At 37.9% G+C, this 12,784-nt stretch overlaps 1 protein-coding gene across 1 annotated transcript in view; it reads right to left on the bottom strand.

Moving 5' to 3' along the window:
• Window positions 1-476: 476 nt before the first annotated feature.
• GNAI1 (G protein subunit alpha i1) overlaps window positions 477-12,784 on the bottom strand; it is a 68,071-nt gene continuing 55,763 nt past the window's right edge. The window contains exons 6-9 of the mRNA XM_084616731.1: window positions 4,492-4,621; window positions 2,971-3,124; window positions 870-1,076; window positions 477-748 (exon numbers count right to left, since the gene is read on the bottom strand). Of these exons, the coding sequence (XP_084472857.1) occupies window positions 886-1,076; window positions 2,971-3,124; window positions 4,492-4,621 (475 nt within the window). The 3' untranslated portion in view covers window positions 477-748; window positions 870-885. The remainder of the gene's footprint in view (window positions 749-869; window positions 1,077-2,970; window positions 3,125-4,491; window positions 4,622-12,784) is intronic.

Below are 12,784 nucleotides of genomic sequence, written 5' to 3'. Positions count from 1 at the left end.
CATTTTAAAAAATGTAATCTCTGTTACTGATCCTAATAATTTCTTTTTACATTTCCATCAGCTTGGGCAATGAAAATTAACTAATCCGGTTTCAGTTTCTCAGTGTTGTAATGTTTGTGCTGAAAAGACTGCAAGAAAAGTTTATTTGTAATCAATTGTTTCCACTAGAATTTTAATAAATCAAAGAAACCTTTCATTAGCCTTGAAATTTTTAAGAGCTTTTTCAAAACCTAAGGTTAGGGACAAATTTGAATTCACAGTGTCCCTTTAAATCTGAGCAAGTGTAAGATTATTTTAGACTACCAAGAAACCTGTAACACTTGGTTTTGCAAACAAAACCTAATAAGTTAGCATGCATATTTAAGATGAAACAAAAATTAACTTTTACAAGATGTTTAAATAATCCAAAGGCGGGGAAAAAGAAAAAGAAAAAGAAAAAAAAAGAAGGTTTACCCACCTTAAGAGCATTCTCATAAAACGTGGAAACTTTGGAACGCAAATCAAGTTATTAAAATATTCTGTTCAATGGTCATACAAATAACATTCCTACAATTACAAGTATACATACAATTCAGATACTTTTCATTGTTACCTAATATTTAATTAATTAAATTTACAAGACAAACATAAATAAAGCTGTTAAAACAGGCAAGTACAGTACTGGTCTGTCATTCAGCACAAATTGTTTTATACTTCTTTCTTCTTAAAACCCCATCAGGTTAGAAGTTTGTGAAGTCATTCTTCAAATCTAAAAATAAAGATCAAAAGAATTAGATTCCTATGTACATGTACAAATGCTCTATATTGCTGAGGCATATACAAATTGATGAAAAGTCCTATTACTCATTCTGGTCAAGGAACACAATTACCATTGAATGCAAAGTCTTAGAAGAGGCCACAGTCTTTTAGATTATTTTTTATGATGACGTCAGTTACAGCATCAAAAACAAACTGCACATTCTTGGTATCTGTGGCACATGTGAAGTGAGTATAGATTTCCTTTGTGTCCTTTCTCTTGTTCAGATCTTCAAATTGACACTGGATGTATGCAGCTGCCTCTTCATAAGTGTTGGATCCTGAAGGAAGGGAAAAAGTTGTTCAATAAACACTAAATTTCAGGCTAAGTGTCTACACTTACCGGGGATTCAACGCACGGCGATCAACGCATCGGCAATCAATTTAGCAGGTCTAATGAAGAGCCACTAAATCGACTGTCGATTGCTCTCCCATCAACTCCTGTACTCCACCAGAACAAGACGTGTAAGGGGAGTCGACAGGAAAGTGTCTCCAGTCGACATGGCGTAGTGTGGACCCCATGGTAACTACATTATTCACATAGCTGAAGTTGCGTAACTTAGATCGATCTCCCCCCGTAGCGTAGATAAGGCCTAAGCAGCAATGAATATTATACACTTTGAAGGAAGTCATGAACTTTTTTAAAAACTGCTGGACAGTTTCTTTAAAAATGGAAGAATGGTGTGCAGTTTTAAGTAACTGCACAACTACTGTTTTAAGTTACAGTATAAAACTCTTGCTGGTGGTAAAACATACTGGATTATTAATGTTTTAAGTTATATATACAGACGGCCAAGGACTCAAATGAACTCCCACTTACATGGGAGTTTTACCCTTGACTTCAATGGGAAGTTGATCAGGTTATTAAAGAGCTCTAACTGCTCTGCAAATAGAAGTGATGTTTTGTTTCCATGGAACTGTTTGTTCATGTTTTCAGATTAAACACTAAGGAAATTAAATACTGAGGGAACAAAAACTTCCCTCATTCCATTTATTTTTGTTTCCACTCACTTTTCTTTTTCATGTAGCTTTCTTCCATCCCCACCTGCCCAAATTTGTATTTGGCCTATTCCCTCTTTTCTCCCAGTTTTAATTATATTTTTTCAAGTAAGTATTCTCTGCACAAGAGAATGATAGAATTTTATATAATTATGAAAATAAAATAAATCTACCAATAGGTAGTAGAAAACTAAATGCAGACCACTGCTGAATTACATCATCGTCTCTTCCTAAAGAATTCTTGCATATCATATTTTCCCTTCCAATGTGTTTAAAAAAAACCTAAATGCCCTAAATCTCTTTAGGAGAAAATCCTATGATTGTAAAGGTTTTAGAGCAAAATGGAGTACAAGAAGAGCCTAATCAGAATAAATTGGAAAGAATCTCATCACGAAGAATGTTTAAACACTTTAAATACTGAACGAACCAAATATTTGTGTGGGTTCTCCCCCAATGTTTCCAAATATTCCATGTATTTGAAAAGATGTTTGACATCAGCTTTCAATAAACCATGAAAGTAACAATACTTCTGATTACAGTTAAATATTTTAAATTGTTGTTTAAAGTTAGTAATGATCCTACTATGCTCTCAAACCACCACCTTAGAATACATCTCTGTTGGGAAGACTATCATCATTGGCATCGAGAGTTGCCATTTTGTAAGCTGTTACAAGTTTGGGACAGTTTTCTCACCTTATATGTACAGTTTTTCATATCTCTGAGCTGCAGTTAACTGTATTTTGGGATATTTTTAGACCTGGTTGTGGCTTTTCAGGCAGTCAATGCTCGCAGCCCAGAGATAGTGAATACTGGTCTATCAGGAACATTCCTGCTCTACAATGAGCAGTTATAAGGCTAAATTCTCTTAGCCTTACTCATATTCATAGTTCTATTGACTCTGCTGGGACTACTCATATAAGTAAGAAGAGCAGGATTTGGCACATACTTTAAAGTGACTAAAAGTGGCACAGTGAAGTTTCATGTTTATGTTACTCAACTTTCATATCAAATTGGCTCAGTTTACAACTAAAGAACCGTCTCCCCTAACTACTAGCGGAGGACACAACTTTGATTCCAGATTAAACTGTTTCTTACTGGTGGTTCATGCATCATAAAACCAGGAATAAGATTCCATAACTGGAAGTGACTTGACTTCTCACACAAGTAGCAGAATACCTGCATATTCAGGGTAGCAAATAGTGAGGGGACTCCTTTTGATTTTTTCTTCAAAGAGATCCTTCTTGTTTAGGAAAAGAATAATAGAAGTGTCTGTAAACCATTTATTGTTGCAGATGCTGTCAAACAATTTCATGCTTTCATGCATCCGATTCTGCAATTGAAAAGAAGATATTTCAGCCTACCCTCCATTATCCTTTTCAATAGCAATGAAATCAGGAAATGTATACCTGTTTGATACAGTGAAACTCTACCAATGGAGTAATAAAATCTCCTTTAAAAGTGTTTTTGTATACTGAATCCCCGAATCCTACCCCATGATGTATAAAACGGAGAACAAGATCATCAAAGCACGATTTCCTGTAATAATTTTGGCGGCGTTCAGGTGAGTAAATTCTTTATTTTTGTTTTATTTTTCATTTACTTATGACTGTAGTTTTGAATGTCTAACAATTGCACAGTTTAGTGTCTCTTTTCCGTACATAACTGCAAATGTTATAAAGAAAAAAGAGTCCAGGGAAGACAGCGACCTTTACGTGGAAATTGATTACTGCACAAATCCTCTAAAAGAAGTTAGAAAATCAAATATGGCAGCCCTGCCTGATAGTCAACTACTCCAGTGTTACCAGGAGACCAAATGAATAGTGTTTTTCCCCAAAAGCGATTTACTCAAACATTTTCCAGTCATGCGAATAGCCTCTGCCATGCTTCTAACTGTTTATGCCAGTAGACAACTACCCACCTGGGACACAATTTGCCTAAGCTTGATTTGAAGGCTACTTCCTTACTCCTCAAATTACAGTCTACAGGAAAGTCAGCACACAGAAAGTACTTCACTTATTAAGCCAGCTAGAGAGCAACACAGACTAGGATCACTCTTGTCAGCTCCATGAATAAAGAGTGGTGCTAGTTTGTGTCTGTTTCCGCTAGGGGAGTCTGATCCTGAAAGAAGAGAAAAGAAGAGTAGCCGGAAAGAAAAACCAAAGAAACGAAGAAATAGCTAGAGAAGACCAGCAAATGCAGGGAAAATGATCAGAGAAAGAGACATATAGAAAGGAAGACTGAAGGACTGGAAACTAGGTTAAAAAAAAAGAAAAAAAAAAAGAAAAAGAAAAACACACGCAGGGAAAAGAAAATTGTGGCTAAATAAGCCATATGGTTTTCCACTAAAAATTGTTTGAACCACCAAAATTTGTCATCGTAACCCCCTACTATGCAATTAAAAAAAAGCGTTCACCCCATTACCTAATTTAAAAATAGAACGTCTTTTGGAACATGGAAAAGAGCTACCTGTAAACAAAAGTATCTAGTAAGATTTCTTTCTAGATATTTTCTTATGCCAGTAATATTCAAAGAGATGGCATTTTCTTCACCATTTCTACTGTCCACTGGGACATTTGTAAGTGGAAATTATTTTCTTGTGAAAACAGAAGACACTTTTCATAAAGGGTTTAACTTCCTTCAAGATCATTTAGTTTCTACTTTCTCTTCTCCCCCTTCCTTCAAGATTAGTTTACTTGCCATTTCCTCATCTTCTGCTAGGACCAAATCATAATCACTGAGCGCGACACAAAAGATTATTGCTGTAACTCCCTCAAAGCAATGAATCCACTTCTTCCGTTCTGATCTCTGGCCTCCCACATCAAACATTCTGCAAAACAGAAAAATAAGGTAGTGTTGAAATTCCAGCCTTCTGAATACTATACAAAAATTTGGGAGCAGACTGTACTAGTCTGATCACACAATTTTATGGCAAAAGAGTATTCAAGTTTTAGAGTAACACCCTAGTGTTGAAAATTAATTTTAATAAAGCCTTAAAAATCTCTTCAATACAATAATTTGCATTACTTCCTAGCAAAAATTACTTTGAAACTAAAGCAAATAAAATGCCCTGCAGAAGTAAATGTGATCTGTACTACACAGTTTATCTGCAACTGTTTATGGCTGCAAGATATCAAAACCCACTGCAAAATATGTACCTGGATTTAGTTTTACTACACACGTACTTGAATAAAGAGCTTTTCAACTTCTTTGGCTTATTGAAAAAAAAAATGCTAGCACTAAAAATACAATGGACCATGAAAATATTTCTTTTCTTACACAAATGCTCTGAGCTAGGGTGCAAAATCCTGTACATTCAGAAGCACAGAATAATTATGTGTTTCACTGCTTTGGGGGAAGTTTTGTAAAAACACTTGGATTAGACTCTGAAAATTGAGTAAAAGTTACATTTCCAGTTTTTATTTTCACTGTTTCAACATTTCTAAATCAAATTTACACTGTCTATCACTCAAACTATAATTTTTCTAACTTTCAGCTTTTCAAATTCAGCCTAGAAGTTAAGTTGGGTTTTGACTGGTGTACAGACATACAGCTGGGGTTTGGTAAACACAACAGTTGCTAATGTTTAAAACAGAAAAACCCAGTTCGCTTTCCTATAGCTGATCAGGTTTATCTTTAAAGACCTCTAGTATATAAGCTGAAGTAAGCAGTTCAGTACCCAAGAGATGTTCTTCAAGATGTTTTAGTCAACATGGATCCCTCTGTTGGTGCGCATGCTCGTTATGGGTGTGAGATCTGAGTCTTTTGAATAGCACTGTCCTTTGAGGTCATGAATTGAGGCCTAGTGCCTCCTGATACCACTGTACAAGGCATAAAGGGCAAAGTGGTCACAACTCTCCCTCAGTTTTCTCACAATTCAAAGCTTGTGTTAGCTGAGGACTCCTAAAAGCAATTGAAGTTGCAGCTCAGGCTGGAGCTTGGGCTCTGAAGCCTAGTGAGTGGAGTGGACTTCAAAGCCCAAGCTGCAACTTCAAAGCGCTATCTACATAGCTATTTTTAGACCACTAGTGCAAGCCCCATTACCTAAGTCTATTGACCTAGTATGGAAGGCTCTCTACGCTGTGGGCTGTGTAAACATGCTCTAAAGCAGAGGTTCTCAACCTTTTTCTTTCCGAGGCCCACCAACATGCTATAAAAACTCCACGGCCCACCTGTCCCACAATATCTGGTTTTTTGCATATAAAAGCCAGGGCAGGAATTAGGGGGTAGCAAGCAGGGCAATTGCCTGGGGCTCCATGCCACAGGGGGCCCACAGCTACATTGCTCAGGCTTCAGCTTCAGCCCTGGGTGGCAGGGCTCAGGGACTTGGGCTTCAGCCCCATGCAGTGGGGCTTTGGCTTTTTGCCCTGGGCCCCAGCGAGTCTAATGCTGGCCCTTCTTAGAGGCCCCCCTGAAACTGGCTTGTGGGCCCCTACGGGGCCCCGGTCCCGTGGTTAAGAACCACTGCTCTAAAGGTCCTGAAAGTATTCAACACTGCAATTTAAATATTTATCATCACAATTTAATCCTTACTTTGAAAATTGTCTTTGCCATGTTTGATATACATGGAGTTATTTGCACCAAAAACAAAGCTTTACAATCAAGTTTGTTGATAAATTATAAAAGACCAATCAAAAACTCCATAGAAAGAAAATTGCTTTGATGTATTTCTGCAAAACTAAAAGGTAAGGTTTTAAACAGATAGGATAAGTAATAACCAAAAAGGACCATCTTAACTTCTGAGATACAGCTTATCAAAATGGGATAAAAAACTTGCTGCTACTACTTTAGATTTATTCAGTGCTCAGAAGCATGTTAGGTACTTTACAGACAACAAAGAAATGTTGCCTTACTTCAGAGAACTTTTTTTTAAATGTAGACATGACAAAACCAGGATGGATGGAAGGATAGATAAAGCTTACGATAAGCTAGAAGTCTACAATGTTATGTGGTTATTTAAATTACTTATGTATCCTGATATATTAAAATTTGTCTCTTCAAAACTTGTCCCTGTCCATTTGCATCTGAAAAGATTCTGCTCAGAAGCGAGTTATTTTTAGTACTGATTCAACAAATCTATAAAACCGCTACTGCTTCCTTTAAAACAAAACTAAACAAAAAAAACTAAAATCCTCATGACTTTCCACACTCCTGTTTAACTACTACTGTTTAACCCTTGTGATGCTCCACCCAAAAACTCTAAATTTTATAAAAACAACAAGGAGTCTGGTGGTACCCTAAAGACTAACAGATTTATTTGGGCATAAGCTTTCGTGGGTAAAACACCACTTTTTCAGATGTATCTTATGGAGTTCTGCTTCCTTTTTAAAAAAAGGCTAATCAGGCAACCAATTAGGCACAGCCTAGCTGCATGAGACATTTACATCCAAAGTAAAGGTCAAGAAGAGGAAAAACAAGTTAAAAAAAAATCTACAAAATGTATGAATAAGTAATCTAACAAGATGTCAGAAATTTGATAGCCAGATCTTCAGCCTCCTGAGGAACAAACAGAACTGATAATTAGGGGTCAATAACTCACAATTTGTACTACTGTCACTCCCAGAGGTTTCAAATTCCCTGGCTTTGCTAATCAGTTTGCAGATCACTCTACACCTGAGGCTAGATATTCAATAGTGTGGCTTTTTAAATGTTACTGCTGGAAATGTATTTTTCACAGAGTTCGGAAGACAGAGTGGGGAGGATTCATTTTCACCTGCCACAACAGCTACATTTTTTCATGGTTGAACAAAAACAATTCAGTATACTTATAACCTTCTAAAGTATAGAAATGAAATACATTTCCAATGTAGTAAAAGTCTTAAAACTTGGATTTGTCAAATCATACCATGCATTTCCATCAATATAAATACTGAAGGTTTTTTTAAAATGTGGGAACAGACACAATGGACTAGATATTTAGAACAGAAGTGCAGCTGCTGCACAAGAATTACAATTATCCAGGAAATATATTTATGTAACGAATGCTACTTTATAGTGAATTAATACCAAGTTTGTTGCTCTTCTCATTACAAGCCATTTCATTGTACATAAAGCAAGAAAAACACTTATCTCCAGTTCCAAAACAACTTATAAGCTTTAAAGCAAACTTAAAGAACAAATCTATGATTTCTTTTTTCAAAGTTCAAAAAAATGGAAACTAAATAGAACATATTATTTTAAGAGGAAAGTCAACTTAGAAACAAAACTCCCACACTTCTGCCAACATATTGTATCTACGATTGCTTCAATTAACACCTAAGATCACATAGCAGATTTATTTATTTCATTACACTTTATTGTGTGCTTTTTACAGTAGTCTAGTGTCAAGGTTCCTCCCCCACTCTGAACTCTAGGGTACAGATGTGGGGACCTGCATGAAAAACCTCCTAAGCTTATCTTTACCAGCTTAGGTCAAAACTTCCCCAAGGTACAAAATATTCCCCCCGTTGTCCTTAGACTGGCCGCTACCACCACCAAACTAATACTGGTTACTGGGGAAGAGCTGTTTGGATGCGTCCTTCCCCCCAAAATACTTCCCAAAACCTTGCACCCCACTTCCTGGACAAGGTTTGGTAAAAAGCCTCACCAATTTGCCTAGGTGACTACAGACCCAGACCCTTGGATCTTAAGAACAATGAACAATCCTCCCAACACTTGCACCCCCCCTTTCCTGGGAAATGTTGGATAAAAAGCCTCACCAATTTGCATAGGTGACCACAGACCCAAACCCTTGGATCTGAGAACAATGAAAAAGCATTCAGTGTTTTACAAGAAGACTTTTAATAAAAAATAGAAGTAAATAGAAATAAAGAAATCCCCCCTGTAAAATCAGGATGGTAGATATCTTACAGGGTAATTAGATTCAAAAACATAGAGAACCCCTCTAGGCAAAACCTTAAGTTACAAAAAAGATACACAGACAGAAATAGTTATTCTATTCAGCACAATTCTTTTCTCAGCCATTTAAAGAAATCATAATCTAACACATACCTAGCTAGATTACTTACTAAAAGTTCTAAGGCTCCATTCCTGGTCTATCCCTGGCAGAAACCAGCATACAGACAGACACAGACCCTTTGTTTCTCTCCCTCCTCCCAGCTTTTGAAAGTATCTTATCTTGTCTCCTCATTGGTCCTTTTGGTCAGGTGCCAGCGAGGTTACCTTTAGCTTCTTAACCCTTTACAGGTGAGAGGAGCTTTCCCCTGGCCAGGAGGGATTTCAAAGGGGTTTACCCTTCCCTTTATATTTATGACATCTAGTTAGTTTGTTTCCTCTGCAGAGTCAGTTAGCTAGTCATATTTCCCCCTTGTTTGTGTGAGCCTTTAATATAGCAAGAGAGGAGAAAAACGTTTTAAAAAAAGGGTGACTGTAAAACCACAAGAGTTTACAGGCTGGAATTAGGGGCAAGGTTAGTAATCTACTTGTAAAACACATTTTAAAAATAGTTTAGATTTTAAGTTAAAATTGATCTAAGAACTCTCCCACGGATTTTAAATGAAAAGTTACAATGCTTTGGTAAGCCATCCAATGAATAAGATTTGCATGTGACCTTAGCAAAGTCACAATCATCCAGACCAATTGAAAATTGATGTTCAAGGTCTATTTCTATGTTCAGATACACGTAGAATAACTTCACTGAATTCAATGGAGGTTGCAATCATTTATCCAAGGGCAAATGTGGTCCATAATTGTTAGTGATCCTCATTTTCAAAAGATTGGCTGGCCTAGCAGGGATTAAAAAAATGTTGGTTAAGGTATTAAGTTAAAGTGCAGCTGGACTCCATTCTTTTAAAAATATTTTTTACTAACTCATCAAGAGTGAATAAGAGCCCAATTTTGGTCTTTAAAACTGTAATTCTGGATGGCTAAAGGCCTCTGATTTGACCATTTCTTTCTCCCTGCATTTATACTGGAAGGAAGCCACATATTCCTACTAAGGTATATTTGTATGTCATCAGGGAATGAAGCAGATGGAGCGGCCAAAGTGCCTATTTATTTGTATTACCATAGGAGCCTTAGCGCAGCAAAAGCAGCAGCTATTTCTTCAAAGAGCAGCAGAAGCTTCACGAGACCTAGGATTGGGAAGAGAGAAAGAGTAGGCAGGGAGAAGGGAGGGGGAAGAAAAAAAAAAGTGCATGTGGCCCTTCCCTCAATCCACCTAAAGAATATAGGAGGGAAAAGGAAAGAAGGGAAAGAGAAACCACATCAAGCACCTCAAAGCCAGGTGAGAAAACTGAAGAAGCAACTGTGTCCCCTCATAAGAACAGATTCATTAAAACAAGAAGCAACCATTATAACCATCTAATCTGACCAAGCCAAGAATTTCATCCAGAAATTCCTCCACGTTAATACCCTGTGCTTGAGCTGAAGTATATTATTTTACAAAGACATCTAGTCCTGATTTAAGACTTCAGGTGATGGAAAAGCCACAACCCTTGATAAGCTGTTCCAATTGTTAAGTACCCAAAGTTAAAAATGTGTGGTTTATCTCCAGCCTGAATTAATCTATTTTAGGATTCTTAGGAAGCCTCTGGTCTTGTCTGCTAGAATAAATAGCCCTTTACAGGTACTAACAAGTGATCAAGTCACCTCTTAACCTTCCCTTTGAAAAATTAAATAGATTGAGCTTCCTAAATCTTTCACTGTAAGGTGAGTTTTCCAGACCTTGACTCATTTTTGCAGCTCTCTTCTGAACCCTTTCCAATTTTTCAACATCCTTTTTGAAGTGTGGACACCAGAACTGGACAGACATTCCAATAATGATTTCACCAGTGCTGTTTAGAGGTAATATTAGCTCTCTATTCCTGCTCAATGTTTCCCGGCTTATACATCCAGGTACCCACCAGGGCCCTTAAATCCTCTTCAGAATCACTGCTTTTGAGGATACAGTTTGCCAGTATGCAACAGTCTGGGCTGCAAATTCACCAAGCAATGGGAGAGGAAGCAAGGGAATAAAGCAGGGGTAGCAGACACCCCTACCCAAGAAATGGCAGTCCGGAAAGAAGTGCCAGAGAATTGCAAGGAAAAACGGCCCGAGTAAAATTCTCTGCTCCATTCATTGGTGACTGAAATTCTGCCAACAAGCCCAGCTGGTACTTCCTTCCCACTGGCACCTTTTATCTGCTGCTTCAGTGCAGGGTGCACAAAAGGCCCATTTCAGAGAAGGCAAGGGGGACACAGGTCACTTGTCTTGTCCTTCCTCCAAACAGACTAAGGCCATGTCTACACTAGAGAGCCTACAGCAGCACAAATGTACCCTTGCAGCTGTGCTGCTGTAAGATCTCCCATGTAACTGCTCTATGCCAACGGGAGAGAGCTCTCCTGTCAACATAAACAAACCACACCCAACGAGTGACAGTCTCCCACTGACAAAGCACTGTCCACATCAACACTTCTGTCGGTGCAACTTATGTCATTCAGAGGTATGCTTTTTTCACACCCCTGAGCAACATAAGTTATACCTACAAAAGTGCTAGTGTAGACATAGCCTAAAAAGACACCAAGAGGAAAATACCAAGACTTTTACTGAGAGAGATAAGGTGGGTAAGGTAATATCTTTTATTGGACCTACTTCTGTTGGTGAAAGAGAAGCTTTAAAGCTACACAGAGCTCTTCTTCAGGTCTGGGAAAGGTAATCAGAGTATCTCAGCTAAATACAAGGTGGAACAAATTGCTAAGCAAAAAGAGCTAACACATGTTGCAAAGGATCATTCAAGTTAAGTAGGCAATTAACACCTCTGCAGTCATAAGACAAAGGAGGGTTAGTAGGTTAGACTGTTGTAATGAGATCTAAAACCAGTGTCCCTACTGAATCCATGATTTTTACTGTTTAGCAAGTTATGAATTTAAGCTGTGAGGCTTTGCAAGAAGCCTAGTGGCAGATCTCCAGACAACAGTGGGCAGAACTGAAGATCAGGGCTGCATTTCTCAGCAATGGGTCTGCTGAAACCTTGTCTAATACATCCCATATCACTTCTACCCGCAAAGTTCAGTGCTAACTCAGAGCAGGGGGTTCCATCTTGTCATCCCTTGCCTGCCATATTCTTGTGTGAATAAGGGTGCTTCTTCCCTCAAAAAATTGGAGAGGTAGCAAGGTGGGAAAGAGTGGATGGTTCTCTCACTCCACTGTGCCACATAATCTTGTGAGAACTTGAGATCAGTCTTCTCAATCTTAGAACTTTTTTTTTTTTTGTTAAACACACACACGCCCACCAGCTGCCACCTCCTATACAAACAATTCTGAAGTGTGGTTCAGGTGGTCTTTTCTCCTTACTCTCACCTCAGAGTCTCTTTGACTGCTGCTCATTGAAGTAACAGCTGCAGCATCTCCTGCCACAAAAGCTGCTGCTGCAGCTGGCTCCTGTCTAATGGGAATGTATGAACTTACATATCCAAAAAACCTTTCATGTCAAAGATATATGCTGGCCATATGTTCACACTGATCTTCACTGTTATAAGTGATATCTGTGAACAGATTTATGATTAAAAAATTAAATTACTTGTGGAATTTCCTGTAAAGATTGCATCCTACTTAGTCACACTTCATTCTGGTGGACTCTTGAGTAGCATAAGGAATGCTCAGAATATTTTAAAATTTCTGCAACTCTGTTGGGAGTTACTCATACAAGTACCAAGAGAAGCAAGAATGTTACAGCCTTCCATTCACCAAACCCTCTAAAGTACAGTTCTATTTTAAAAGATAACTATAAGTAAATAAAGTTGCACTTACTCAACAAACCTGATCTGTGTGCACATGCATGCGCAATCATAACTGCTGAGTGACAAAAAATAAGATTTTACTACTATTTATTCCTGCTTTGTTTTGCAGAACAAGCCCAGGTCTTGGAGAGCTAACTAGAGTTTTTTCCAGCTCATGTGTCAACAACATGTGTAACCAAGATCCCTTTGCAGCGCCACCAGAGCCTCCCCATTGACTTCAAATTATGTGCTCAGTTACATTGGTGAAAGTCATTGATAGCCCCCAAATATATAA

The sequence above is a fragment of the Lepidochelys olivacea genome (assembly GCF_965140295.1).
Source record: "Lepidochelys olivacea isolate rLepOli2 genome assembly, chromosome: 1".
In the NCBI taxonomy this organism is placed as follows: domain Eukaryota; kingdom Metazoa; phylum Chordata; order Testudines; family Cheloniidae; genus Lepidochelys; species Lepidochelys olivacea.
The sequence above is the reverse complement of the archived record's forward strand: the minus strand, read 5'-3'. Positions and strand labels throughout refer to the sequence as shown.